This window comes from Columba livia, chromosome 7, assembly GCF_036013475.1.
Source record: "Columba livia isolate bColLiv1 breed racing homer chromosome 7, bColLiv1.pat.W.v2, whole genome shotgun sequence".
NCBI lineage: Eukaryota > Metazoa > Chordata > Aves > Columbiformes > Columbidae > Columba > Columba livia.
Genome location: NC_088608.1, coordinates 35,654,006 through 35,679,430, shown reverse-complemented (window position 1 = coordinate 35,679,430; position 25,425 = coordinate 35,654,006). Strand labels below are relative to the sequence as shown.

Sequence of the window (25,425 nt, the reverse complement as noted above, 5' to 3'; positions counted from 1 at the left end):
GATGGGAAGAGACACACAACCAGCATGGGAGATGTCAGGGCTGAGGTCCAAAAGGTCCAAAAACATTTATTGAAACGAAAAGGATAGAAAGTTCACATGAAACCAAAGTTGGACATGCAGAAGGAGGGATGATGCTTTGTCAGGTTTCTTAAAGGGTTGCTGTATTTCTCATCTTTTGAGCAGCCTTTTTGTCCCATTCCATAGGATGCTACTTTGGGAAGGTAAGAGGTTTTTACCTTCACTGGAATGGCATAAAAATACATCTGTCAACTTGTATTATATACATACATACAGGCTGTATTTATTTTCTGTGGGAAAATATCACTCTATCAGTATTTAAAATTAAGTATCATTTAAATTATTTTCTTTATTTTCTTTATCTTAATAAAAACTTTTTTTTTTTTTTTTTAATAGAGCAAATCTGAAATCTTCTCCTCAGGTTAGGCAGCTCCATTACTTATCAGCAATCTTTTTATGCACAGGCACAGATGCAAGCTATGGCTTATAAGCCAGCCTGCTCCTGCTGCTTGAGAATGAGCCCTGCTGCCTGTTCAGATACTTCTGTCCCCATCACTCAGGAGAAAAACTGCTTATCAGCCAACCTGGGCACATCACATACCATACAGCAAAACCCGGGGGTCTGGATTTTGCTCATCTGGATCCTTACAAATACAAACAGCTGGGACACAGGGAAATTTGGCGGTAGGGAAGGACCAGTGCAACAGAAGATCACAAGTCAGGGTTCACTTTCTTTATAAAACAGGCAATATCTGTACAGTGTGGCCACAGGCACAGGTGCCTGGCTGGGATGGTAGGAAACTTAATACCAGCAGTGAAAAACTTTCCTTTTTTTTTTTTTTCTGGACACGCAAGTCTTGCGTCTGTGTTGGATCATGTATGTAAATGCAAAGCTTTGGTGAAGGTGGAGGACGTAAGCCATCAGAAACCCACCCATCCTTTGGGACAAGGGCTGCCTTCCACAGACACTGTGGGGACTACCAAACTGTGGGAGCAGAGTGAAGCAGCCTGGCTTTCCAACAGCCTGGAAAAAAACATCAAAAATTGCACTCAGTTAACTGCAGAACTGCAAAGACAAGTGCAATGGAGAGCTCTCTCCCTGGCTTCTTGGCAAAGTGTGGGATTCACCACATGAATATCACACCTTCAACACAGTAGCCTGGCTGCCCATGCAGAGCAATCCTTTTCTTTCCAGAGCAACAGTTAGTCTCCAAATGCCATTTAAAAGACAGCAGCAACCATAAAAGGCCCACACTTTTCACAGCTGACTCTCTATAAGATACGGAGGCAGGATGGGCAGACACTCAACCCGCTGGAGAAACAAGAGCAAGGAGGTCAGGGGGTAGGATGAGACAGCAAGTGATAAACGTGCTCCGAGATCCTCCAGCTGACTAAAGCCTTGGATGCCATGAGATAAAGATGAGGTTGCATGTGCCAGCTGACCCACACCACAGCCCAGCTCTCTCCCATGCTCTGGGGAAACCTGCCATCCCCAGGCCAGGGACACCTCCACAGGACTGGCACAGGGAGCAGGGCGGTGGTAAATTGATAAAAAAATAACATTAAAAAAACCCAAACAAACAAACACAAAAATCCCACTGAGCCAAAGCAACTGACACCAAGAGCAATGGCAAGATGTATGTGGCAAGGGAAAGGTATGTTATCTGCAACTTGAAGGCAGCTCCTTCCCCAGAGAATCATCCTGCTCTGTCCAGTCCAGTCTCTCCTAGAGACCGAAGTCACTGCTGGAGGTGTGAGGATGCTCTGGTAGCACTTCTGCCCGGGGATGCGGTTGGCAGGGGGGGACCAGGCTCCCCTCCAGCACCGGGCGGGCACCTGGGAGTCCCAGGGGAGCGTTGGGCAAACCACAGTTGCTCTCATGCTAGGAGAAAAGAGAGAAAACAAAGCCTTGAGTCATTTTGCAGCTTTTTACAAGTACTGATTGGGCTGGTGCCCAGAGGAGTCTGGCAGAAGGGGGAGCAAATGCTGACTCGTCACTTCATTTCTAGAATGAAGTTCCTCACTAGTCCTACAAGCTCCCAAATTCCTAGACAGGACCAGAGACAAGCTCTTTGGCCGAGCTATAACAGAAGGTGCCTGGTGTGTTAAGTGGAGGCGACAGAGAATGAGAGGACCTGAGGTGCAGAGTATGGCCTTCAGAAAGAAGCAGAAGATGCTTTGACAGCATCTGATGGCTCCAGAGCTTAACACAGAGACTCCTGTGAGACAGAAGGGCACTGTTCCAATAGCAGATGATGTCTGGCACCAAGGAACCAGCTGCTCTTGGGACAGTAATCACCAGAGAAGGGCTGGACAACCAGGGATGCAGGACAGACCCATCCTAGACATCCCACCCTGCCAGGTGGTGCTGCAGGATGGGGAAGCACCACTACAGAGATGGGCTCTTCCAGGCATCCCAGGAAACACCAGCACAAGAAAAAACTGAGCATGATAGCAGAGCAAAGGCCTTACCCTGTGCCTGCTCTCCCGGCTCAGTGCAGAGGCGTATGTCCCATAGGAGTTCACGGGAGTCTCCAGCAGGCTGCTGATGCTCCTGAAACACTCTGCAGACGAGCTCGGAAAAGGGTGCTGGGGCACGGAGGCGCTCGGCTGCTTCTCGGGAATAAGCTGGCATAAGGAGGGCGAAAAGCACCCAGAGCAGGGAGCCATCTCTGCCTGGGACCCCCTGCTGCCTGCAGTTTCCATGCTGCATAATCCATTCCGATTAAAATGTACTGCTGGCATGCCAGGTCCGGGACTCCAGCATCCCTGGTGCTGGGAGATGAAGTCTTGGCTGATGCCATAAAAACCAGGCTGAGCTGGGGACCCCAGGAGCAGGGGAACACAGTCCTGCCACAGGCTGGGGCTGCTGCTGGGGAGTGGGTGCAGAGTGGGGTCAGGGCTGCGGCCGCACAATCCGTTCATTGGCACGTGATGTTGTTTTGGCTGGCTGGGTGGTCCTCCCTGGCACTGGCTGTGCAGGGAGAAGGACTGGCGAGCATCCTCTTGGGTGGGATGCATGGCCGGGAAGCCCCCCTCCAGCTGCCGAGCCCTGGGGGGATCCTGTGGGCAGGAGGTTCCCGGGGGTGAGCCGGGTGCCTTGTCCCACGGGTTGCCCTGTGCCAACTGGAGGAAGAGGAGCAGACCATCCTCCCCAGCTGGCCTCCACTCTAAGCCTTCAGCCATCTCTCCCTCTTCCTCAGCTGGCTCCTGCAGCAGCGGGGGTGGCTGCCCTGGCATGGTATGGAGGGGCTGTTCCCACAGCTGAGCAGGGGGCTGGCCAGGGGTGATACTGGGCTGCACCACATGCTGGGGCACATACTGCGAGTCCTCGTCCTCCACGTGGGCCTGGTACGCAGTGGTGCCTCCACATGGGCTCAGGGATGTGCCTGGGAGGGGACAGACCTGTTGTCCTCCCTCGTGCTTGTTTGCCAGCGTGGTGTGGATGTAGGAGAGAATCTCATTGCTGGTGAGGCAGTTGTTCTGGGATGGGGTGTGGTCAGGGTCCATATTGACCATCACCATTTTCTCATCCAGCAGCAGGAGCTCCAGGTCTTCAGCATTCAACCCCAGGCCCTCCAGTGCACTGAACAGCTCATTGTTGGAACAGCTCTCATCGCTCTTAATTGAGAGTGAGTCTAGGGTGGCCAAGAGAGGGTCCTCCTGCTGAGAATCTACCAGCTCCTCTTTGAGGCTGTCCCTGCTCAAAGAAGCTGGAGCAGTGCCCACACTCCAGCCATCTCCTCTTGCATCCAGCAGGGAGATGTCCCCGAGGTGGTCCACGCAACTGCTGCTGCAGGAGCAGTTAGGTGTGGGAGCTGGGTGGGAGACGTACACCGCCTTGTCCTGTCGCATCACGGCGCCCAGCAGAGAACTGGGGTCAACACCGTCCTTCTGGGAGCGACCTCTGTGGCTGTGGGAGGTCTTCTTGGGCTTGCTGGTTTTCCCTTTGCTCTGAAAAGGGTCAGGGAAGCCTGGGAGAGGGTAAGCACTTTGGTATAAGAGTGCTTCTCCTGTAGCAAAGGTAAAGGGAAGATGCATGGACCGCTTTCGAAGGTGCTCGCCTCCTTCTTCGTCTCTGCACGGCAGGAAGAGGAGATTGAGGCTTGTATATGCAAAAACACATGCTGCAAAATGCTTCTGCAGTGGATAATTGTGATTTCTGCAAGCCAAAGCTTCTTTGCTACAAACAGCATGCATGTATCAAGCAGAACCACACACATGTACATTTACATATGCATTTACGTACAAACACACACACACTTTTATATATACACACACGAAAACACATACCTGTAGCATAACCAAAAGGATACTTAAAATGCAAAGGATAATGTAGCTCTGATAGAAGTCACACCTTTGCCCTGCTCATCTATACTGCATCCTCTAGGACAGGGATGTTGGGCTGCTGCCATACAGCAGCCACATTTGAGGTCCCTGCTATTCCTGCACCCCCCTGTCCCTACAGCTGCTGGAGAGCATCCACCACTCTCCCCAGGTTAAGTCTGGACTGGTGCCCAGAACACTGGGGCAGGGATGGGAGGTGCAGGGCACTGCTCAGCACTCTCCCAAACTTGTGGGGTAGCCTTGCAGAGGGGGACGTGGCTGAACAGCATCAAAATACAGAATGCTAATGCTGCTCCTTCAAAAGACATAAGAAGCAATGACTAATAGAGCATCCTGCCCTGCCCGGGGCATCCCAGAGCCTACAGTGATGCAAAAAGCCAGACTGTCCCCATCTCGGCCTGGGCTGACCCAGATGGCACTTACACGAGAGGTCTCTGCGTGACAATGATGTACTCAGGCTTGCCATTCTTGTAGACGAGCCGTGCGTTGGCCTGCACCCACTTCCAGCGCTTCTCCTTCGTCAGCAGGCGGAAGACCGTCAGACCGCTCTCGCCCGTCTTCATCACTGCCAGGAGGAAGCACACGTGCCCAGGGCTGTCAACATGTCACAGTGAGCAGGGCTGCCTCCAGCAATGCTGCTGCTTCCAGCCAGGATAAGCAGGTGGAGTCACAGTAGAGGCATGGCTGGCACAGGCAGGGGACACCATACCAGCTAAATACCCAAATACCCATCACTACACACCACCCCAAGCTCCCTGTAGTGACAAGAGCATCACGGCAAGGCATCAAGCAAAGCATCTTCTCTGCTCTGGATCAGCCATCACTACAGAAAAGACATGGAGCTGTTGGAAAGCATCCAGAGGAGGCCACAAAGACAATGAGAGGGCTGAAGCACCTCTCCTATGACGACAGGCTGAGAGAGTTTGGGTTGTTTAGCCCAGGGAAGAGAACACACTGGGGAGACCTTGTTGCGGCCTTTCAGTAGTAAAAAGAGGCCTATAAGAAAGACGGACAGACTTTTTAGTAGGACCTATTACAACAGGACAAGGGGTAATGGTTCTAAATTAAAGGAGGGGAGACTCAGGCTGGACATGATGAAGAAATTTTTTGCAATGAAGGTGGTGACAGGGATGCTGGCCCAGGTTGCTCAGAGAGCTGGTAGATGCCCCATCTCTTGAGACATTGAAGGCCATGCTGGATGGGGCTCTGAGCAACCTGATCTGGGAGAAGATGCCCCTGCTCATTGCAGGGGGGACTGGACTAGATGAGCTTTGAAGGTGCCTTCTAACCCAAACTATTCTATGATTCCCTGATCCTATATGGAAAGAGCTGCTGGGTTTAACACAGCAGCCACAGGAGCTGCTCCTAGCCCAGCCCACTCATCAGCCTCAGAGATGGGCACAGGGAACCAGGGAAGGGACTCTTACTCCTGACATGGTTCTCAGCACAGTACAGCATGTCGGCAGCGTGGACAAACTGGTAGCCGGTGCCACACATCCGCAGCTCCGCCTCAGTGTATCCCAAAACTATCTTCCCCCTGCGGGAGAGTGAGAATGCACCCAGCTCAGTGACAGAGCAAGAGTGAGACATCAGCCAGTCAGGGGATGGACTGGCAACGATGGAAACCAGCAGCATCACCCCTCAAATCAGCTCTGCTGCTTACTTGGCATCACAGGCCAAGGGGGTGAAGTCCAGCTTGTGCTTTGTCCTGAAGATCATGTTCTTGGTTCGGATCTGCAGGATGGACGGTGGCTGCAAGGGGGTGGAGATAGCGAAGAGAGCAAGCTGGGGTGGCAGCACAGATCCATCTTCAGACTTTTTGTTCTGCCCATGAAGGAATTTCAGCCTGCCTTGAAGGTTTAAAGCCTGAGGAGGGAAGAAAAAGCTCAGTGTCACACAGAAAACCTGGTGGAGAGAGAAGAGAGGGAAGAGATCTGAGTGGAAAACAAGCCATCTCGCTGCAGAGTTAATGCAAACTATCTCTTGCAGCTTGTCCTTTGCAGTTCCAGTGCTGCCTATTAAAACAAGATGCAGAGAAGTTGTAGGTACAGATCAAATGTATGAAAAACAGCAGAAATATCTCCTGTTTGAAGCAGGCAGGACCTGCACATGGCAGGAAGGTGCACTGGGTCTCTCAAGGCCAATTTTTATGCTCCAGCAGTGGCAGAGATCCCATGGGGTGAGCCTGCACCCCCTCCTGCTGCAGAGGTCACGGCACAGGTCTGTACTCACCAGGAAGCCAGAGGAATTATCCAGGAGGCAGCGAAATCGGCACACAAAGCTCCTTTCCAGAAAGGAGGAGTTTTCTGGGGGCAGCTGATCCGGTTTGTATGCGACAGCAGAAGAGCTGAGACTCTTCCCTGCTGTGGGAGAGAAGGACTGAAAGAGGAGCAAGCAAGGGTCCCCCAGCAAGGGTTGGAGGTCCCCAGCATCAGGGACTCTGGTGGTTTGCAAAGCACAGCAACAGAAACCCACTGAAAGTTACAGCATTTGGGATGAACCCATGGTCCACAAGGACACAAGCCCCACGCAAGCAATGGCAGGGAACTGGGTACGTGGGCAGCTACACATCTCGTGCCACCCAGGACACTTGGCTCCCAACCTGCGTTTACCTTCTGCAGAAGGCTCACCCTCGGGAGCGTGGGGTGGGTTGAGGGCCCAGTGGAGGTTGCGTCTGAATTCCTGCTGGTCCTCAGTGTGGATCAGCTCAAAGACGCTCTGGTGCATGACATCTGTCTAGAGGAATAAAGCAAAGTGTGAGCTCTGTGGGCTGCCCCTGGGCACCAGTTTTCATGTCCCACCTGGAAACAGCTTGCCATGGCCCCTAATCCTGCACTGTTGGCCCTATGCCACACAACTCCCCCAGTGCTCAACTAGGTCGCTGGCTGAATGAGGTTTGACACTTTCCACAAGCGCTGATGCTGGTGGGAACAGGCAGCACATCTGGCTCTAAGGACCACTTGCCCACATTGGGCCAGACCTGCCCATACTAAAAAGCCACTAGCATGAGCAACACAGCTCCCCTCTGACAAAATCTGACAGCTCCTCTTCAAAATCCCAGTGCTGACTGACAGGATGAGATGAAAACATGGATTTGGGAACAAAGCAGCAGCAAAGCCGCCCCAGCCCTACAACTGTTACCGAGAGAACAAGGCACCTGCTCTGGGACTTTGCTCCCTCTGCCCACGTGGACAATCCTCATCTACCCCAGGTGGTGGGAAAAGCCAACTGTGCAGGAGCAACACCAAACCACAGTAACTAAAGGACTGCAGGCAAGTCCCACTTCCCTGTAAATCTGACCTAGTGCCTAGATAACCACAAAGCATTGGAGCCTTACGGGATCTACCAGGGGTCAACCAGAAGAGTGGGTACCCAAAGACAAACTGGGCAGGGAACCCCAGGCACCTCACCATGACATTGCACAATGGGGCCATGAACCTCATGGCCTGTCAGCATGGCTGGTAGCAAGCATCTGTGGGCTACTGAAGTTGCTTTGACACCTCCTCACAACCACATCTGGCAAGATAAGGTCCAAATTCACAAGACCAAGGAAAAGCCTGACAGACCCCACAAGACCTTGTGATCCCCACAGAGCTTCCCCCTCACAGGGAACTTGTGGCTATTCTCCACCACTAAGGTAAAAATCCAATCTGCAACCCCACCACAGTGAGTCAAAGGTGTCCCACCAACCTGATGAAATCCCAGATAGTCCTGAATAGTATGCGAGGAGTAAAATATCAGTCCTTCCGATGTCACCACCAGCACAAAGCCATTGAGTGCCTGGGGAGAGAGAGATCGGCAGGTACATGCCACACTTGCATCACCCTTTTCTAGCAGGATAGAAAGTTTCGCTCTGCTCGGACACTGGCCACCTCTCCTGGGTGATCCCAGCTAGCAGGCACTGCACCACCAAGAGAAGGGTGTAGGAGAGGAGACAAAGCACGGGAAGCCCTGGAAGGAAAGTAAGATTTTCCCAATGACACCTTGCCGCTTTAACACTGGGTGCTGCCCTGGCTGTCACCAAATCCAATGTTTCAGTAGCTTCTTTGTTTTACCTACCCTACCAAGCAGAGGTCAAGGCCTGCAGCTCATTCTCAGATTATCCTCCATTCTGCCTCGCTTGGGTAAACTCCACTGGAGGCCAGACAGATGAAAATGGGAATCAACGCTGGCAGAGCTGTGCTCACCAAGAAAACAGACGGCACCTTCTGCTGGGCTTCTCTGAGGTAGCTCTCCCATACGGCTGCCCAAGCGTACCCTAATCCAAACTGATGGAGAACTTTGCTTCCATCCCAAGAGCAGTCGCTCAGACTCAGATTTGGACATTTATACTCATCCTACGCGAAGAGCAAATAAAAGTCTCAGAACTGCTTGCAGAACAAAACCAGACACCATCAGGAACTGGTCTATTCTCGTACTCTGGCGGAAACAAGCCTTTCTGACAACCCTGAATCAAAACAGCGTTTCATGTCGGCTGCATTTAACGTTGACCTGCATCTACCTGGGTCGTTCTGCTCATGTAGTTCCCATCCTCCCCACAGCCTGGGAGGGTCCTGGAAGCCATGCGTGGCCTGGGACAGTGTGGGACTGGGGGATGTTCAGTGAAGAGCAAACCCACCCCCCCTCACTGCATGCTCCCAGTGTTGGTTGGTCATTCCCTCTTGCTGCTTGGCCCACACCGACGGGGATACTCCTGCAGGTTCAGCAGCTCTTGGGAGAAACCCAGCCAGCTCCTGGCCTCACTTACATCCCTGTCCTTCTTGCATGCCAGAGGAGGCCTGGAGAAGGACCATGGTGTCCACACGTGGGCTGCCCATGGGCAAGGAACAAGGCACCAGCCTAGAGTGGTTGCCTCCACTGCCTGCTCCTCCCTCCTGCTATTGCTCACCCTGCGGTCAAGGTGGCCAATGCAATGCTGCACAGAGCTTTAAGCACTGAAAATTGAAAAGGTGAAGCTAAAGCATAAGAGTTTGCTTTTTGAAGCTGTAGTGGAAAACTCTGATTTCTGAAAAGCCATTTTCTTCCAAAGCAGGAGGGAGGACTGGCTGAGTCCAGTCCCTGGCCTTGGGGGAAAACCACAGAATCACTAGCGGACTTCAGAGTACCTTTTCCTTTCAACAAACACATGATGCCAAACTCATGCCTGGCAACAACCTGCTGCAAGACACTCATCCAGCTTGCACAGCACCATCCTTCCAAAGCACCACATGGCAGCGAAAGGACCAAACACTGGTGTCCGTGGGAGAAAGTGGTGTCTGCAGCCACCCACGCCTGGGATGCACACGTTAGCCACAAGACATTCCCAGCCATGCTCCTCTTCCTCTGGAGCTCCCTCTCTCTGTGTGGTGTACAGATTTACACTACACAAACACGCCATTCTGGAGCATGTGCTCACTCCTGCATGCCCTCCACCCAACCAGGCTGAATGCCATGCTCTGGTTTCACAAAATAAACACTCAAGCTCCGTTGCTTGTGCAGGCTCAAAGCACTAAGCCCTCCCCACAGAAAACAGCAAATGCAGCCATAAATTCAAAGTTTCTGTTGCATTTTTAATGCTACGCAACTTACATATTTTATAGTTCACTGGCCCTACCATTCTCTCCTCGAGCTCCAGGAGTGCAAAGTCAACATCCAAGGGTGCGCTGCGTTCCCAGGCAGGAATGGGCTGAGCTGACTGAAGCCTCTGTCTTCCTCAAGAGGAGCTCGTCAGCGTAGCAAATTTGGGAAGTTATTTGGGTGTTTTTTCCAAGCCAGCAGCCCCAGGGCTGGCAGTACAGGACACAGGAGAAGGGACCAGGGTGCTGGCTGACAGTGTCCCTTGCACCTGGAGACCCATGAAGGTTAGAAGGTGCAGAGGAGCTCTCCTACCAATTGAAGAATGCAGTTGCTGTCCCAGGAGCCCTGGCTTTTCATTCCTGATGCAAAGCTGATGTCTGTAATAGCACTGCTAACACAGGCACCATCAGGTTCCAGGGCACCACCCCAAAGCACTCCTAAGCACTGCAGGCACTGCACCAGCCTCTGCCAACCATGGGGGGTGAATCCTGGCGGTGCAGAGCCCTGTGCTTTGAAGACCACATAATCAATTTGCCAGGGCTGGGAGCAGGCCCACAGGAGTTTCCCCTTGACCCTGAGTGGTAGGTATCACTCTGTGACTCAGTTTCCCCAGCTCTGAAATGATCCCAATAGACTTCCAATAAACACCTTCAAGCCTACGGTGCTGCCTAAGAGCAAAGGCTATGAAAACACAAGAAAACCACCAGTTTAGTTCTCCAGAATCTGAACAGCTTTCACAGCTGTGACAGAACCATCCAGCCACCCCTCCCTAAGGGCAACAGGTCCCCGTGGGGACACTCCTGCCAGACCGAAGCAGGAGCCCTTTAGAAGGAGGGGTCCTCCTGCAACATTGACCTCAGAAGCCCTATGGCTGTCCAGAGCCAAAACCAGAATGTACCCCTAAACCTGGCTGCAGGCAGGGAAGCCACAGTAGCCAGTCCTGGCCTGCTTCCCCCACTTCATAATGTATAGACATCACGATTAATTAGGGTCTAGTGTGTAGCCTCAGCCAAGTCCAGCTATTGTTGCTGCCAACTCCTGTTTCATTGTCCAGGTCGATGTTTCTCCCCCCTCTCCTTCCCTTTATTCCAGGCACAAACGCTTTCTCTATTTACTGGGGTTGATCTCAGTGTGTGGGAATCTGCTGCAGAGGTTAATTAGTGCTGCCCAAAGCACTTTAACCCTTTGAGCAGCTTTGGAGGCATTGCTTTGCCATGGCAGCAGCAAGCAACATCTTGCAACACTCTGTCCTTCCCCAACTGCACTGACCTGCAGGCTGATTTAATACCCTGTTGCCAGCGATGTGAACCTGCATCACTGCACACCTGGGCAGAGGTGGTCCACCTAGTCCTCAGTCTCACTAAGTAAGGCCTTGGCCCTTTAGAGGGATTTTCATGCTTAACCCCAGTTTAAGACACCTCCGTTCTGCTGAGATTGCTGCCAGAGAGAGTCTTAGTGAAAAAAGACAGGACAAAAAAGTAAGGCTGGAAAATTAGATGAGGTGAAGGGAAGAATCAGGGCAGACCAAGAGATGAGACAAATGAAGTTTGGACACCAAAGGTGACAGACCAGGTGGAAGTAATTTTTTAAACACGTAGGAGTGTTTCCTGGTGGCACGGAGGCAGGTTCTGAGTCCCTGCTGTGTCCAGCATCACACAGATGGGCCCCTGGACGAGCCAAACATAGACCCAGAGCTTTTAACACCCAGCTCAGTATCTCTACAAGGATGGTATCAAGCTGATGAGCAAGATATCAATACCCAGCAAAACCTGCTGAGCACAGTTTTGTTATATCCACAGCAGAAAGCCCTCAGTTTTTTTGTTATTAACCTCATTGGCTTTAGCATTTCTCTCACTAAACACTGAGATCCTGGCTACTCAGCTCTCAAGCAGGACGATCATTATATTTACTGCTAAGAGCCGAGCGAGCTTTTTGAAAGGAGCTGGGGCTGACCAGCACGCTCACCCTGTTTGGACCCCGGCCAGGCAGGGATGGGGCTGCAGCCTGTGCCTGCGTGCCAGGCGGGGAGGGAAGGGGAGCCCCGCGTCCTCGCAGGACCTCGCTCTGCCGGAGCCTGACCTCTTCTTATTCACCACACACAGTCTGGAGAAAGGAGGTCGTCTCCTGGCGTCTCTGAATAAACTACAGAAGCAGCAGGCTCAGCCCAGCCATGCTGCAGCATCACCAGCATTGCCTCCAGCATCAACGAAGGAGCCAAATATGTGAGTCTCACAGAGCTCCCAGGATACATCCATGTTCCCTGTGTATATGGGCTAAAGATATGGCCCATCAGCACCTATCTATGTATGTGGTGTCATGCATCACCGCCTGAAAAACAGGGAAGACTTCCCTGACATTTTCTTCCCTGTTTTCACCAGCATTTGGACAACCATCCCTGAGTAGGGACCAGTGTGCCCAGGTTGAAAACCACACTCAAAACATCTTGCTCTGTTTGGCTCCCAGGTCACACCTATGGCTCATTTACACAAGGGCAGAGAAGCAGAAGAGCTGAATCGCTGTGGTCAGAAGTTTAGCACTGCTTTCACTGAGATGGAGGGGATTCTGACACCCAAACGATGTACAGGCAGCAGTTTTCCCCAGGACTGACAGGGACAGGAGAGACAGGGAGAGGAGAAGCAACACATTTTCTGCCCCAGGGACCTGCAGAGATCTCAAACCTCTGCTCAGTTCGAAGCACTATGAGCTAAGCCACATAAAAATCACCATTTAACCAAAACATCCTGCAATCAATAACAGAACAGCCTTCTCTTTGGGTAAAATTCAAAGGAGTTGGAAATGGGACAAGAGGAAAATCCCTTGAAGGCATCTGCCAGGGAGAGGCGTCCAGCAAGGAGCACTAACCTGTAGGAGCAGTTCACCCTCAGGTATCGCTGCCAAGCCCGGCGCTGGTCCGCAGCCGCGGTCTCCATCCTCCTGTGCTGCTTTGGCACCGTGATTCTTCAGAGCAACTGCACAAAGTAAAGGGAAGGGACTTCAGTGCTGCAGTAACACACACACGTCACCATCATGAATGTCCAAAATGTGCACCTGGCTGCAAAGCTGGGCACGGCACTGCCAGAGAAAGCTGAGATTTACTGCCAGCCCTCAAAAGAGATGATTTTAACAGGGCATTTTTCACCCACCCAATACTCTCAATTTCCTTTTTTGATTTTTTTTTCTTCTCCCAGCCCATTAACAGCCAATATTTTCAAATTCCCACTTTCCCTCTCCCTAGACCTCTAAAAACCTACAAGTAAAAAGCAGTTAAAGCCAGGGATCAGACAGGCATCAGCAGAATAACTACAAGTTCCTGCATTTATCAGGCATTTACCTGCAACGAGCAGCACAAAAGGACAAGTTTAGTGAACTCAGCAGCTGGAAATCTCTCTTACCATCTAACAAAAACAACTATGGTGGTCCCCAGTCCTGATGTAGACACAGGGCTGATGCCTCACACCCCTTCTTGCAAACAGCAAGAACGTGGTGCCACACCATGCACAGCTCCCTGGCTCTGGGGCACGGCAGCAGCTTGGGGGGGTCACTGCACCCACCATTTCTGTGCAATGTTGAACCAGAACACATCGGTTCCTGCATGCCATGACTCTGCCAAGGACAGCCAACCAACATCTGTGAAAGCCTGCAAAACTCACTCTCTTCCAGCGTAAGGAACATGCTGTTTTGAAGGATACAGTCTGGATAGCTCAGTCGATGATGTTTCATTACAGTTCAGCAACACAGTGGGTTTATTCAATCAAATTAAGGCAAGCCACAGCTCACAGTGGGAGAAAAACAACACAGAAAAAATGCACATATGCATACAAATGTAGACACCCGAGATTGCAATCACAGGCAACCTAATAGCAATCGATGCATGATAAATACGGATGAGGAAGCCAGTCACTCAGTTTAACTAAAAGATGTGCCTGTAAATTTTGTACTGTGCTCCCCAAAAGAACAAATCCCAGAGATATTTTAGGGTGGATAATACTTAGAGAGTAAGATGACAACAAGCCTGTGCACAGCCTGTCCAGGAGACAGTGGAGAACACAGCAAAGCCGAGGAGCTTCTTTCAAGGACCACGAGGACAGAAGGTGGCATTTGGCCACTGATAAACCAGCTGCTCCCCTGGTTCCTGGGAGGAAAGGTGTGAGGCACAGGCAGCAGCCACCACTGCAGCCTGTCCTGGCTCCTGCTCAAGAGAGCAAAAGCTCTTCTGAATGCGCATTTCCTAGCTCTTGTGCTACACGTGCCAAGGAGCTGCCATACTCAGATGCAACAGGTGCATCAAGCAGACCCTGGAAGTAATTTATCACCTCATTAAGCTGTCCACAGGAGCAAAGCCATGAGCTGAGACAGAGCAGCAAGTTGGAAGACACCAGCCACCAGCGTGTGAAACCAGGCTGTGTAAGTATAACCAGCAGCTGCTGGAACTCAGCTCCCCCACACACATGGAGCAGATCCTGAAGGATCTCAGCACCTGCGTGCAGAAGCTCGCGGGCAAGCAGCTGCTGCAAGAGGTGGATGCTCCAGAGGTCTGCAGCTGAACCCAGCAGTGCCCGTTTGCAGGGCAGCCATGAGCAAAGGGACTCGTTCAGTCTCCAAAGTGAAGTCCTCCCATCTATCAGCACTTCTCTGCTGGCAAGGCAAGCACATAGCAAAGGCACGCTGTCCCCTCTTCCATTACCAGGGCTCACCTTCCCTCCCAGAGTCCTCCACATCCTTAGTGGGCAATTGCGAAGTACTAGCTCATAGGTAGGTGGGAGCAAGAAAAGATGCTGTGGTCTGCAGAGCCCAACTGATATGCATGCGAGGCTTTGAGGCCAAAATGCACTTCCACCAGGCATGGGACTATCCCAAAGGTCAACTCTGTTCCATAAGCAAATGAAAAGCATGTCCCAGTTCTAATATTGCCTTCAATTAAAACAAACAAATCAAAACAAAACAGAACCCGATACAGCAGCAAAAGCCCTGCTTCTCTGAGGTCTGGGAAATTCCCCTTGGGCTCAGCCTGCACAGATTATTTCAGGAGGCATGTGAACACCAAGGGGGCAACAACCTGGAATTAAGGTTAGAACACACATCTGTAAAACATCAGGTCGGTCCTGAACATGCTGGGGCAGACACACACATGCTGCCACATCCGACTGCTGCCTCAGGGACTGTTCAGGGTCCCCTGCCTGGGTCGGAGACCAAAAACCCTGCACAAAGTCCTGGGCATGGACCAGCCATGGGGCAGAGCAGTGTTCAAGCGCAGCAGCTGCATCACCCAGGCGAGGTCCTGTGGTGTGAACAGAGTAGGTTTCTGGCAGCGCCCTTCCAGCAACTCGCTTTTCTGATCCCTGGGAGCAAAATGTAGGAGCTATGAATTATTAAAAGTCTTCAGTTCTCCTCTGCTAGCTCCCAGACTGCTGTGCTGAAGGTGCAAGATAAAAATAAAAGTGGATGATAGAAGAGCAGATAAAGGGTGCTGCACTCTACTCAGAGGTCTGGTTTAATGGTTTGAGATTTCTCTGCAAAAAGGAAAACTCGATCACAACCGCTGCCTAAAAATAGACTTTGCTGTCAGCATCTGGGCTGCTCCTAATCTGTGAGGCCAGAGGAAACACAAGTTAAAGTCAGAAGATGGCCCACTGTCCTCCATGCAGATGCCTGGCATCAAACACAGCTTGCTCCTGCAAACAGAATCAAAGCACTGGGGCAAGGGGCTGCTCTCATATAAAACAAAACCTCCATGGGGGTTTTCTTTTGACCTTAACCAAATGTTTTCCATCCAAACCACCCAAGGAACCCCAAAGATGACCCGCTCTTGGCTGCAGACATCTCGGGCCAGCCTGCTGCCTGGTGTCCCCTGGCTTTGTCTCTCCATAAATAGCCCCGCGCAGCCCCTTGGGTCAGCAATTCAGCAGAACTGTCGCAGCGCATCAGCCTGACGGAGCGGAGATGAGCCAGAGAGCCGCTGCGGCATCCTCCTCCCCACCGCGGCATCCTCCTCCCCACCGCGGCATCCTCCTCCCCACCGCGGCATCCTCCTCCCCACCCTGGGGAAGGATAAGGCAAGAACGGGGTGAGCTCAGCACCAGAGGAAAGGTGGCCTTCCCAGCATAGCACTTGCCTTCATGTTGGGCAGGGAGATAAGGTGCAGTCTTCACCATCACTGTATAACTGGGAAAAGTTTGCAGGAAAAAAAAAATAATGAAAGAATTGGCTTTTCCTGGGCTCCCTGACTCTGGCCACCAGCATCACCTGCGCTGCTGGGAGCTGTGGAAGGAGGAAGGTGAGGAGAGGGAAGCTGGTCAGCTGAAAGTAGCACGTCTTGCACATTTTTCATACTATTTCTTCAAAGAAAAAAAAGAAAATAGCTTCTGCCGGGACCTGCAGGCTATTTTTCCACAAAAAGCCTTTTAGTGGAGAGGAAGAAAATCCCTGCCTGGCCCCATCTCCAAGGAACGAGCTCCCTGCATGCATCTGCCCCCCACCAGGAGAAGGATGCTTTCTGCACGGTGGTGGTCCACATTGCACAGGTGTCCACATCGCTCACCAGGTCTCTGCTGGCCCTTTGCTGTCACCTCCCACAGGGAGGATTCCTCTCACCACGTCCAGGACAGCGCTTTCCTCGGCACCCAGCCTGGGAAGCTGTTTCACGTGATGCCAAAGGGACACCTCGCAGGCTACCAGGTTTGTCAGTGAACTCCTGAACCTGCCAGGGCTTTGCAGACCTGAGAAATCTCTGCACCAACAAGTGGGTATTAACATTTTTGAGAGGATATCTCCCAGCCCCCTCCTCTCCACACAGAAAAACCTCTAAGTGGGAACAGGGTTTTGCATCAGCTGCTGACTATGAAGGAGGAAAACGAGATGACTTGGTCCCAAACCCACTCCAGGCACTAATACAGGAGAAGCAGCAGCAGGAAACCCAACCCCTTCATGGCTTTTCAAGAGCAGCGAGGGGTCATATCATGTAAAGGAGGTGAGAAAACACTGAACCCAGCTGTAAGCAATGGCAGGGACATCTGCATGGCAATTATTAACCTGAGCAGGTCTTGTGGGGGGAGAGAGAAGAGGGGTTTTGGTTATGGTGCACCCTGCAAGTGTTCTGCTGTAGGGCTCAATGCCCCAGCATGTATCAGTCTCTCTCCAGGGGAAGGAGAGATTTGTTGGTTTGTTTATTCATGAAATTGCCTTCTAACCACCTCTCTCTTTCTGTCATTTGTGCCAATTCCCTGAAAAGCAAGTCTTCCACTCACATGGTAGCAAAAATCTTACCATGAGTTATCTCCAGATCACCCTTTCCCACCCACCTCTCCAGCTCCAAGATGCTTGTGGGCAGAGGGACCTGCAGCTCTGCTGCTCAGTACACGCACCCTCGCATTAAATAACCCCTCAAAATTGTTTTCCTGCACTTTACTGCAAAGAAGAAACAAAATATTGGAAATTTAGAAGAAAAAACCCCTTGCTGTTTCTTTTCAAGAAACCGAGGTTGTTTCACTTTTAATCTAAATTTTCAATCTAGAAGAGTTGCTTTAACCAAAAAGTGGTTTCCCCTGGTCAGAATGATTTTAATTTTAAAATAAATAAATAAATAAATTGATTTCCCCCATATCAGACCTCATGCATCTCCCCCCTCCCTTGCCTTGGCAGGGTCTCCCCCTTGCACTGCTGGGCAGATCCTCCAAGACCTGCCACATCCACCCATGAGAGTACGTGTATCTACCCAAAAAAAAGCCAAGGAAGAGCCCATCTTCCCTCCCTCTGTCACGACACACGAATTCTGCAACGCTCCAGTGAAACCAGCACAAGAGCTTTCATTTCCACGGTGGGAACCCGACGGGTGACACAGCTGCGGCTCAGCAGGAACGTGCAATGCAGAGAACAGCAGCATGGTGCTAAGGGAGCAAAATTTGGCCCAAATGCCTTCCCGATTGACACGCTGAAACCAGTGGAAAGCTAAATCGCTGTTGTGAAGGCAGAGGAAGCACCAAAACCCCCTCTCTGGCTTCTCCAATGGCATCTACCCTGTCAGCACACCAAATCTATTGCTCCTTCATTTAATCCACATGTTTTACAGAAAGCTTACATGCCTCCAACTATTTTGAGAAGCAAAGAACAGGAACATGCACTTAGTAAAGTAAATGCTATTCTGGAATATTTATATTGCTTCTTGAGCATTAACTGAGCCCTTCTTCAGCCAATACAAAATTGTTCCACCTTCACATACAAGGAAGACTCAGCGTATGTAGCCAGCAGCTCCTCTCATACAGTGTTTGAAACTCATTAGAAAGAAAGAGCATCATGGAAAGGGTGAGAGAAGCAAGCACAGATTTGCTGAAACCGGGCAGCAGAGCCACCTCCTATCCAGCTTGCTTAACCACCAGTTTGTTTCTCACTGCTGAGCTGTACAGAGCCCATTTTCTAGCAACTGGCAAATACTTCCTGAGTTTCCCTTTGCTTATTCATAATGGATACTAAGGGTTTACTTACCATTTCATAATACCTGCCACAGCTCCCTGTTGACACAAATTTCATTAAATAAATGAATTATTTATCCTCTGCCCGAACTGTGCAGATACACCACCTTCCATGAACATGGCATGGTGAATAATGGATGTCCTGTTAAAAGATCTAATTGCACTTTTAAAAGCAAGGAGGCCTTGACAACGTGTAGCTTTCTGTTGCGTCACCGAAGGCACTTGGGTCTCAAAGGGAGAAGCACATGCAGAGGTTTAAACAAGGACAAAGAGGATGAGGACCTGCCAGGCTTTCCCTTCTTCTTGCAGCATCAATAGCAGTTTGAAACCACTCAGTCCCACTACTTGTTATGGGGGCATCACCCCAGCACCAAACCTTCACCTGGAGTTTCTTGCCAGCTCTGCTCCCATGCTGGCTCATTATCCAGGCAATTAAGAGTCGGGTGATCATAGGACTAGGCTTTATTTTCTTAAACCATCCCTTAGGCTTTATTGCTACAGCTATCTGCGGTACGTGGCCAAACAGCTCAGGTGAGAGAGCAGATCAAGCAAATGAGCAACATTAGTCATCTCCAAACTGATAAAAGGAACAAAAGTATTTTAGAAATCCCTAGGCATAGTATAGCAAGACTAAGCATAACAAAAACCTAATAGAGAAACAATAGCTCTGTGGCGACTGGACATGAGGCAAAGTGCGATGTCCTGGGCTTGCAAGCTGGGAAAGCGGAATCACAGAATCATTTCAGTTGGAAAAGACCCTCAGGATCATCTAGCCCAACCATAACCTAACCTACCTCTAGCACCATATCCCTAAGAACCTTGTCTAAACGCCTTTTAAACACCTCCAGGGATGGTGACTCCAAAGTTTCACTAAATGAGGAAAGACCTACATGACTTTTGCTGAGTAGCAGCACAAAATGACAATATGCACGCTCAAGAAATTAGGTCAGAAGCTGACACTGGGGAAGCACCAGGTTGCAAAGACACCAGGGAGCACTAGAGACCCCGATGAAGACTCTCAAATACCAAAGATGGACCTCTGGCAAAGGGCGCAGTTATGTAAATAATTTGTGTTTAATGCATTAACTAAGCAGTAGAAACAAATGAATATGCGATAGGTGTATGTAATAAATACCAAGAAGTGCAAATCATGCACATGCTTGATTAGAGGAATGATCCTCCTAGCATCTGGCACGCTGTAATAAGAGCCTGCTTTCTGCTTTTTCACACTTTTAAAACAACGTTAAGGAATCTTTTTGATGATTTTTTGGTATCAAAAACACCACACATCAATAAATGTACCCTCACCCCTAAGCAGGGGTTCCAGAAGCACAGTTATAAGGTCTATAATAGCCTACACAATTTAAAGCACTTCTCCAGCCTGATTCAATGGCCAGGGAGCAGCTTAGGCACTTTTTGGGCCATTACGCTCCAGCAATAACTGTCTGGATTTGTACCACAGTTTAAAGGGTTAGGCTCAGCCTAACTGGCTGCACATGGAGCCTGCAGGTGTCCTGTGCTAGTCCCTCCCCAGTTTTGGTCTGGGGAACAGCTTGGAAAAGCCGTGATGCTCTGTAGCTCTCCCAAACAGCACAAGACCCCTGAAAGCCCAACTCAGTTCCATTCAAGTGACTGCAGAATCCTGGCAAAGCCCCTGTGTGTAGGCACCTGGCAATGAGCCACACAGGCACAGGTCTGTGACAGGAACAGGACCACCTGGGGACCCTGAGCTGGCCCCCAAGGGTGAGTGAGTGCTCAAGGGGCTAGCTCTCACTCCCCAGGAGGGCCAGGCTCGCTGCAGGATGAGAAGCACAGCTTGAACAACCTTTCCAGCATGCTGCTGGAACAAACTGTGAGAGATACTTCTATGAACTGAACCTTTGCCCATTTTGAGGTCTGCCAATTGACTTCTCACCAGGCGTATAAGTGGACTGAGCAACACAGTTGTTATCCAACAGCCACACAACAAGGCCCCTTTGAGGCATCTTCCTTTTTTCCTAACAAATCACCATGCCAGGTGAGACCCAGCGACAAACCTTCCCCTGGAGCATCTTCCCTTTTTCTCTCCCCCTTCCCAGAAGGCAAGGGAGAAAAAACAGAGATTTCCCACCCCACACACACATAAACCAGCAGCTTTTGCCAAGCTCTAGCATCAAGGGGAGGAACAGGGAGGGATTAGAGGGGAGCAGCCGCCAGGCACCGCCGGTCTAAGCTGCTGGTGCTCAGCTGGTACGACGTGCCGTGCAGACACCAGCGCAGCAGCACCGGCTGCCCAACAGCAGGACATGGGGCACGAGAGAGAAAGGTGGCAGGAGAGAGGTTGCTTGGTGGCTTGGATTTGCTGCACCATTCAAGGACAGTCCTCAGCATCAGGGGGAGAGAGGAAAGGGTTCCCAAACTCAGGGGAGATGCAGATCACTGCAGCTGGTTCTTTGGCTCTGGCAGCCCTGCAGCACACTGCCACCTCTACCGAGCCACACGTGCTAAAAGAGCCTCCTGCAGAGCAGAGAGGAAGGTTAAGATGGTGAATGAGAATTAAAACAATTTGTCTCACCAAGGGGGAGTAAAGAAATAAGACATTTGCGGGGACTTACAGAGGAAAAAGACCTGGATAGGAAGGGAGCAGAAAGAAGCCCTTAAGTCAGCTTGCACTGAGATTTGGATAGGAACCTTGATATGGAAGCCAACTTCAGCTCCTGTAAGTCCTCCTAGTCCAGGGCTGGGCTGGGCTGGGCCACTGGCCTTACGAGTTCACCTCCCCGGTGGAATAACTCTCCCAATGTCTCCAGCCCTCCCATGGCCTTGCTCCCCCACCTAAGTTCACCTCTATTATGGTAAGCAGCATTCCCGCTGGCAGAAAGCATTTGTATACACTTTGGGCTCAAAGTCCAGCAGCGGGGCAAAAGGAATGTGCCTGGGTATCTCACAGAGGACAGCGGTGCTGCTCCAGCACAAGAAAAGTCTCTTACACCCCACCACAGATCAGACCTGGCATGGTGGGCTGTGCTTGCCAACCATCCTCATCAGCCCTGCGCTGTGCCACGGGAAAATCTGCTGAACTGGGGTAATCCCAAGGCATCTTGCTGCTTTGTGTCCTAGGGGCCAGAGGGTCCTTCAGATGGTCAAAATCAGAGAGAACATGCTGTCTGACTTTAGGACACCTAACTCAGCCAAACGTTTGCCTAAACAGTGTCATTAGTACTGTACAAGGCAAAAAGCAGTGCCTCCTTCCAGGAGGTGACCATGGCCAAGAACCCTCCTTCCCCAGAGATGCTGAACACACGTGGCAAGCACCTGGCACTGAACTGCTGCCCACTTTGTTAGACTGGAAGGATTTGCCAGACCGCAAAAAAGGAACAGAATTAGTAGACAAACACACACACCAGTGCCCTTTGGACTTCCAAAGACCTGCAGAAGACCACCACTTGGCATCAGGGGTTTCACAGCAGAGACACCCAACCCAGCCTGAAGAAATGTTTGTGTAAATAACCCTGCTTAACAAAGACAACACTTGATGATCTCTAAACCACTCCAAAGATTAAACAACAAAACACTGAACAGCCTTAAATCCTCTGATTTCTCTCACCTAACTGCAGACCTTCAGGCATGACCCCAGACAGGCAGAAAGGGAACAGGGATAGTTTCACTTTAGGCCATATAAAGTGTAAAAATCCTCATGCACAAATGGAAAACATGTCTTCTTAGAAATCAAAGACCTCGTGGCAGTATCTCCCCAGACCGATGTTCAAAATTCCGCTGTTGAGATAAAAGCACACGCAGATGCTTCTTGCACAGTATTTCAGCCACCTCGGTAGCTAAACAGCAGGTTTGCTTCCACCCCACAGCTCAGTCAATCCACCCCAACCTGGGCAAATCAGCCACTGCAACGCAAATGCAGGTACATGTTTAATAAGAGCTGTGAAGCCTTCTCTGCATTTTGAAGAATTTATCATATGCCCAGAAGGTGATCACGAACCCAAAACAAGAGAAGCTCCCAGAGATTCTACCAGCCACCAAGACCTGCTTTTTAATCACTTAAGCCCATACAAACTTCCCTATACATCAGCCATGCATAAATCAAGATGCTGAAATAAAATTAAAAACTAGTTCATTTTCAATCAGCCAGGAGAAGAAGACGTTTCTAGCACCCAAGGAAATATTTAAGATGGGGGCTGGAGACACGGCAGCTGGTGTAAACCTTTTGGCTGAATTGCCATCAGTGATCGTTGGCACCACCTGAGACCTGCTCCAGGAAGACACGCCGCAAAGATGTTTCCCCTCACTAAGCACAGCAGCACGGCCCAGTTTCTGCCCTTGCCTTTCCTTGGTCTTCTTTCAGGGGGTGCTCAAGCAGGGACACACTTGGGACAGCTCTGGGGTGGGCTGGCTGCCCCCAATAAACCAAAAAACCCTCCCAAACCCCTGGTGTTTTCTGATCTCACACAGGACTTGTCGGCGTTCAGCAGCTAAACCAGCTTCCTCAGGATCATGTTTCACAAATCTGAGGATGCTGAGTGAGAGAACATCTCTGCTCCAGCACAGCTTGTCAGAGAGCAACATCACTCCTGCATTCACACCAAAAGGGACTAAATTCACTTAAAATACTTTCATTTTGTAGATGGGCTTGCCCAAGCCTCCTTTTAAATACATATATATATATATTTAAGCTGCAGAAGAGACTCAAGGAGGTCTACAATCAGTAAGTGCATTTAAAAGGATGAAGCTTTCTTCCTTCCTTCCCACACCTGAATTACCATGACCTGCTTTAAACCAGGCAGCAACAGGTACCATCCTGCAGCTTCACACACACTGATTTACTCAGTGGTTGGGAAGCTGACACCATGAAATCAAACCAGATGGAATAACAGAAAACAAACAAACACAACTGAGAGAGAATTTCAGAATGGGATTTCCCAGTTTCTCTCAATGCAAAAAAAAAAAGTAATCCACGGAGCCAAGGATGCAGGAATGTCAAACCCCAGGATGCACAGCCCTAGCAAGATGCTCATGGGGAAGGGGAAATGGTGTCGTGTCCACCCCCCCGAGTCCTCCTGTGCTCACTGTTCCCCAGCCGAGCTTGCGTGACATCCCGGCACAATCACCCTGGAAAGCCCCAAAGCAACTCCTTGTGTGAGGCTTTACAAGACCAGCGATTCCAAACCCCCCGTTTTAAGGAATCGCCACCACCCCTTCGTTTTATAAATTCTTCAAGCACCAAACTTTAAATTATTAATGTTTCAGAGGAAGAGAGAGGCCCACGTTGTGCCATGGAATTCCACCCTGCACAAGAACAAATGTGTTTCAGAAAGACCAGCACCATGCTTGTCCTCCTCTGCTTCAGAGCATCATTGCATCGGGCAACACGCTCAGCATTGCAAAGGCTGACGCAGCAGAGCTCCCCACCAGGGCAAAAACACCACAGAAAACACAGTCGATATATAGTAGAAAAAAAAATTGACCTGACGCTGCAAGGCAAATAACTCCACTCTGAAGCCATTTATTTTCCATTTCACCCACTTGCCAATCCTACCAGCAGCGTTTAAGAGAGAATAGAAAGGGAAAATTTAAAATTAAAAAAAAAAAAGGCATTCAATACATTCCGTGGAGTTGAAAAGAGAAACTGTGGTTTCTGAGGTCATATGCAGTATTCTCAAGCCACTGCTATTTCACCACGAAAATCCAGGGCTGCCTGAATACCCGCTTCTGGGCTCCTATTAATTACAACAACTACAGCCCAGTAGAATGCAGATATGCCTTTAACACTGTCTATTTTAAGAGGTTCCCAGATAGACTGCAACCACATCACAGATAATTATTAATCATTATCAGCACACCGCGTATTTCTCCAGTCTATCACAACGAGGGAAAAAAAAGTCATTTGCATCGTGAAACTTTCCAACCGGGCTGCACAATACACGGCTAACCTCACAAGCTGTGCCTGCTAAAGCCTGAGCCCGGGATCACGCAGAAACCCTCCAGCCTGAACCTCAATTTTCTACTCCCGCAGAACCCGCAAACAAAATCAACTTCGTCTGTCCAGATCCCTCTAATTACAAACAAGCGGGAGCTGCGCTGTCGCCCGGACGCGATGCACCCTGAAGCGGTACAGCTTGAGATTGCAAAGCAAGAAAAAACAGTGTTAGGGGGGAAACAAAAGCACTTTTAAGTGGGGGGGGGGGGGGAAACAAAAACAAAACAAACAAACAAACAAAAGGTGAGCCTTACCACTGAAGAAGCTCTTGGCGCGGAGGTAACCAGCACTGAGTCGTAGAACCGACAGCTTGTCCAGGCCGGCCACCACCTCCTCGGGAAAGGGCAGCAGCCCGGCCAGCCGCTCCAGCTCCCGGTTCAGGCGCTCCCGGTGCCGCTTGGAGGGGTTGGAGGTGCCACCCTCGGCCGGCCCCGGCCGCACCCTGCCGGGCAGAGCCGCGTTACCGGGCGGGCCACGTCCCCACCCCCTAGGAAACCGTCCCCTTGTCCCCCAACTCACGCCCGGGGCACCGGCTTCCTCCGCTTGCGACCCGCGTACATGGCCGGGCAGAGCCCAGCGCATCCCCGGGCAGCAGCCGCAGCCTCCCCGCGGGCAGACGAGCCGGAGCGGCCCCGCCCCGGGAGAGGAGGAGCTGGGGGGGAAGTGGGGACTGAGGGGTGGGATTGAGAGGTGGAGGGGGGGAGTGGGGCTGATGACTGGTGGTAAGGGTGGGAGGGGATGTGGGGGAATGATTGGGTGGACGGGGATGAGGGGCGCTGAAGGGGGACTGAGAGGTGAAGGGGGGTGTTGAGTGATGTGGAGTGGATGAAGGGGAGTGGGCTGACAAGGAGAGAAAAAGGGGTGATGAGCCCCATCGCCCACATGAGTAAGCCCTTGTGTCACTGCAGTGGGGTTGGCGTGCCAGGGTAACTGTCAGCGTGACCGCACGCGTCTTACCGTGCACGCGTGTCTGCATCTGGGTGCACATCCGTGTGCCCAAGAGTGAGTCTGTGTGTCTGTGCACACAGGTGCATGGCAGCAACACCCAGGACACCGTGTGTGCATCTC

General features: G+C 50.9%; 1 protein-coding gene across 7 annotated transcripts; it reads right to left on the bottom strand.

Moving 5' to 3' along the window:
- Positions 1-41: 41 nt before the first annotated feature.
- LOC102095043 (aryl hydrocarbon receptor) lies at positions 42-25,003 on the bottom strand. Of its 7 annotated transcripts, none has more exons than XM_065069259.1 (11): positions 24,877-25,003; positions 24,612-24,799; positions 12,784-12,890; positions 8,056-8,145; positions 6,978-7,101; positions 6,598-6,728; positions 6,029-6,231; positions 5,793-5,902; positions 4,789-4,930; positions 2,491-4,096; positions 42-1,900 (listed from the first exon to the last, which is right to left on the bottom strand). In XM_065069259.1, exons 1-11 carry the CDS (start codon positions 24,915-24,917, stop codon positions 1,745-1,747), a joined length of 2,898 nt encoding a protein of 965 aa, XP_064925331.1. In that variant the 5' UTR covers positions 24,918-25,003; the 3' UTR covers positions 42-1,744. The 7 variants fall into 7 exon arrangements, with proteins under 7 accessions (XP_064925331.1, XP_064925332.1, XP_064925333.1 ...); XM_065069260.1 differs by having other exon boundaries at positions 6,598-6,725; XM_065069261.1 differs by having other exon boundaries at positions 6,996-7,101.
- Between the last annotated feature and the right edge of the window lie 422 nt (positions 25,004-25,425).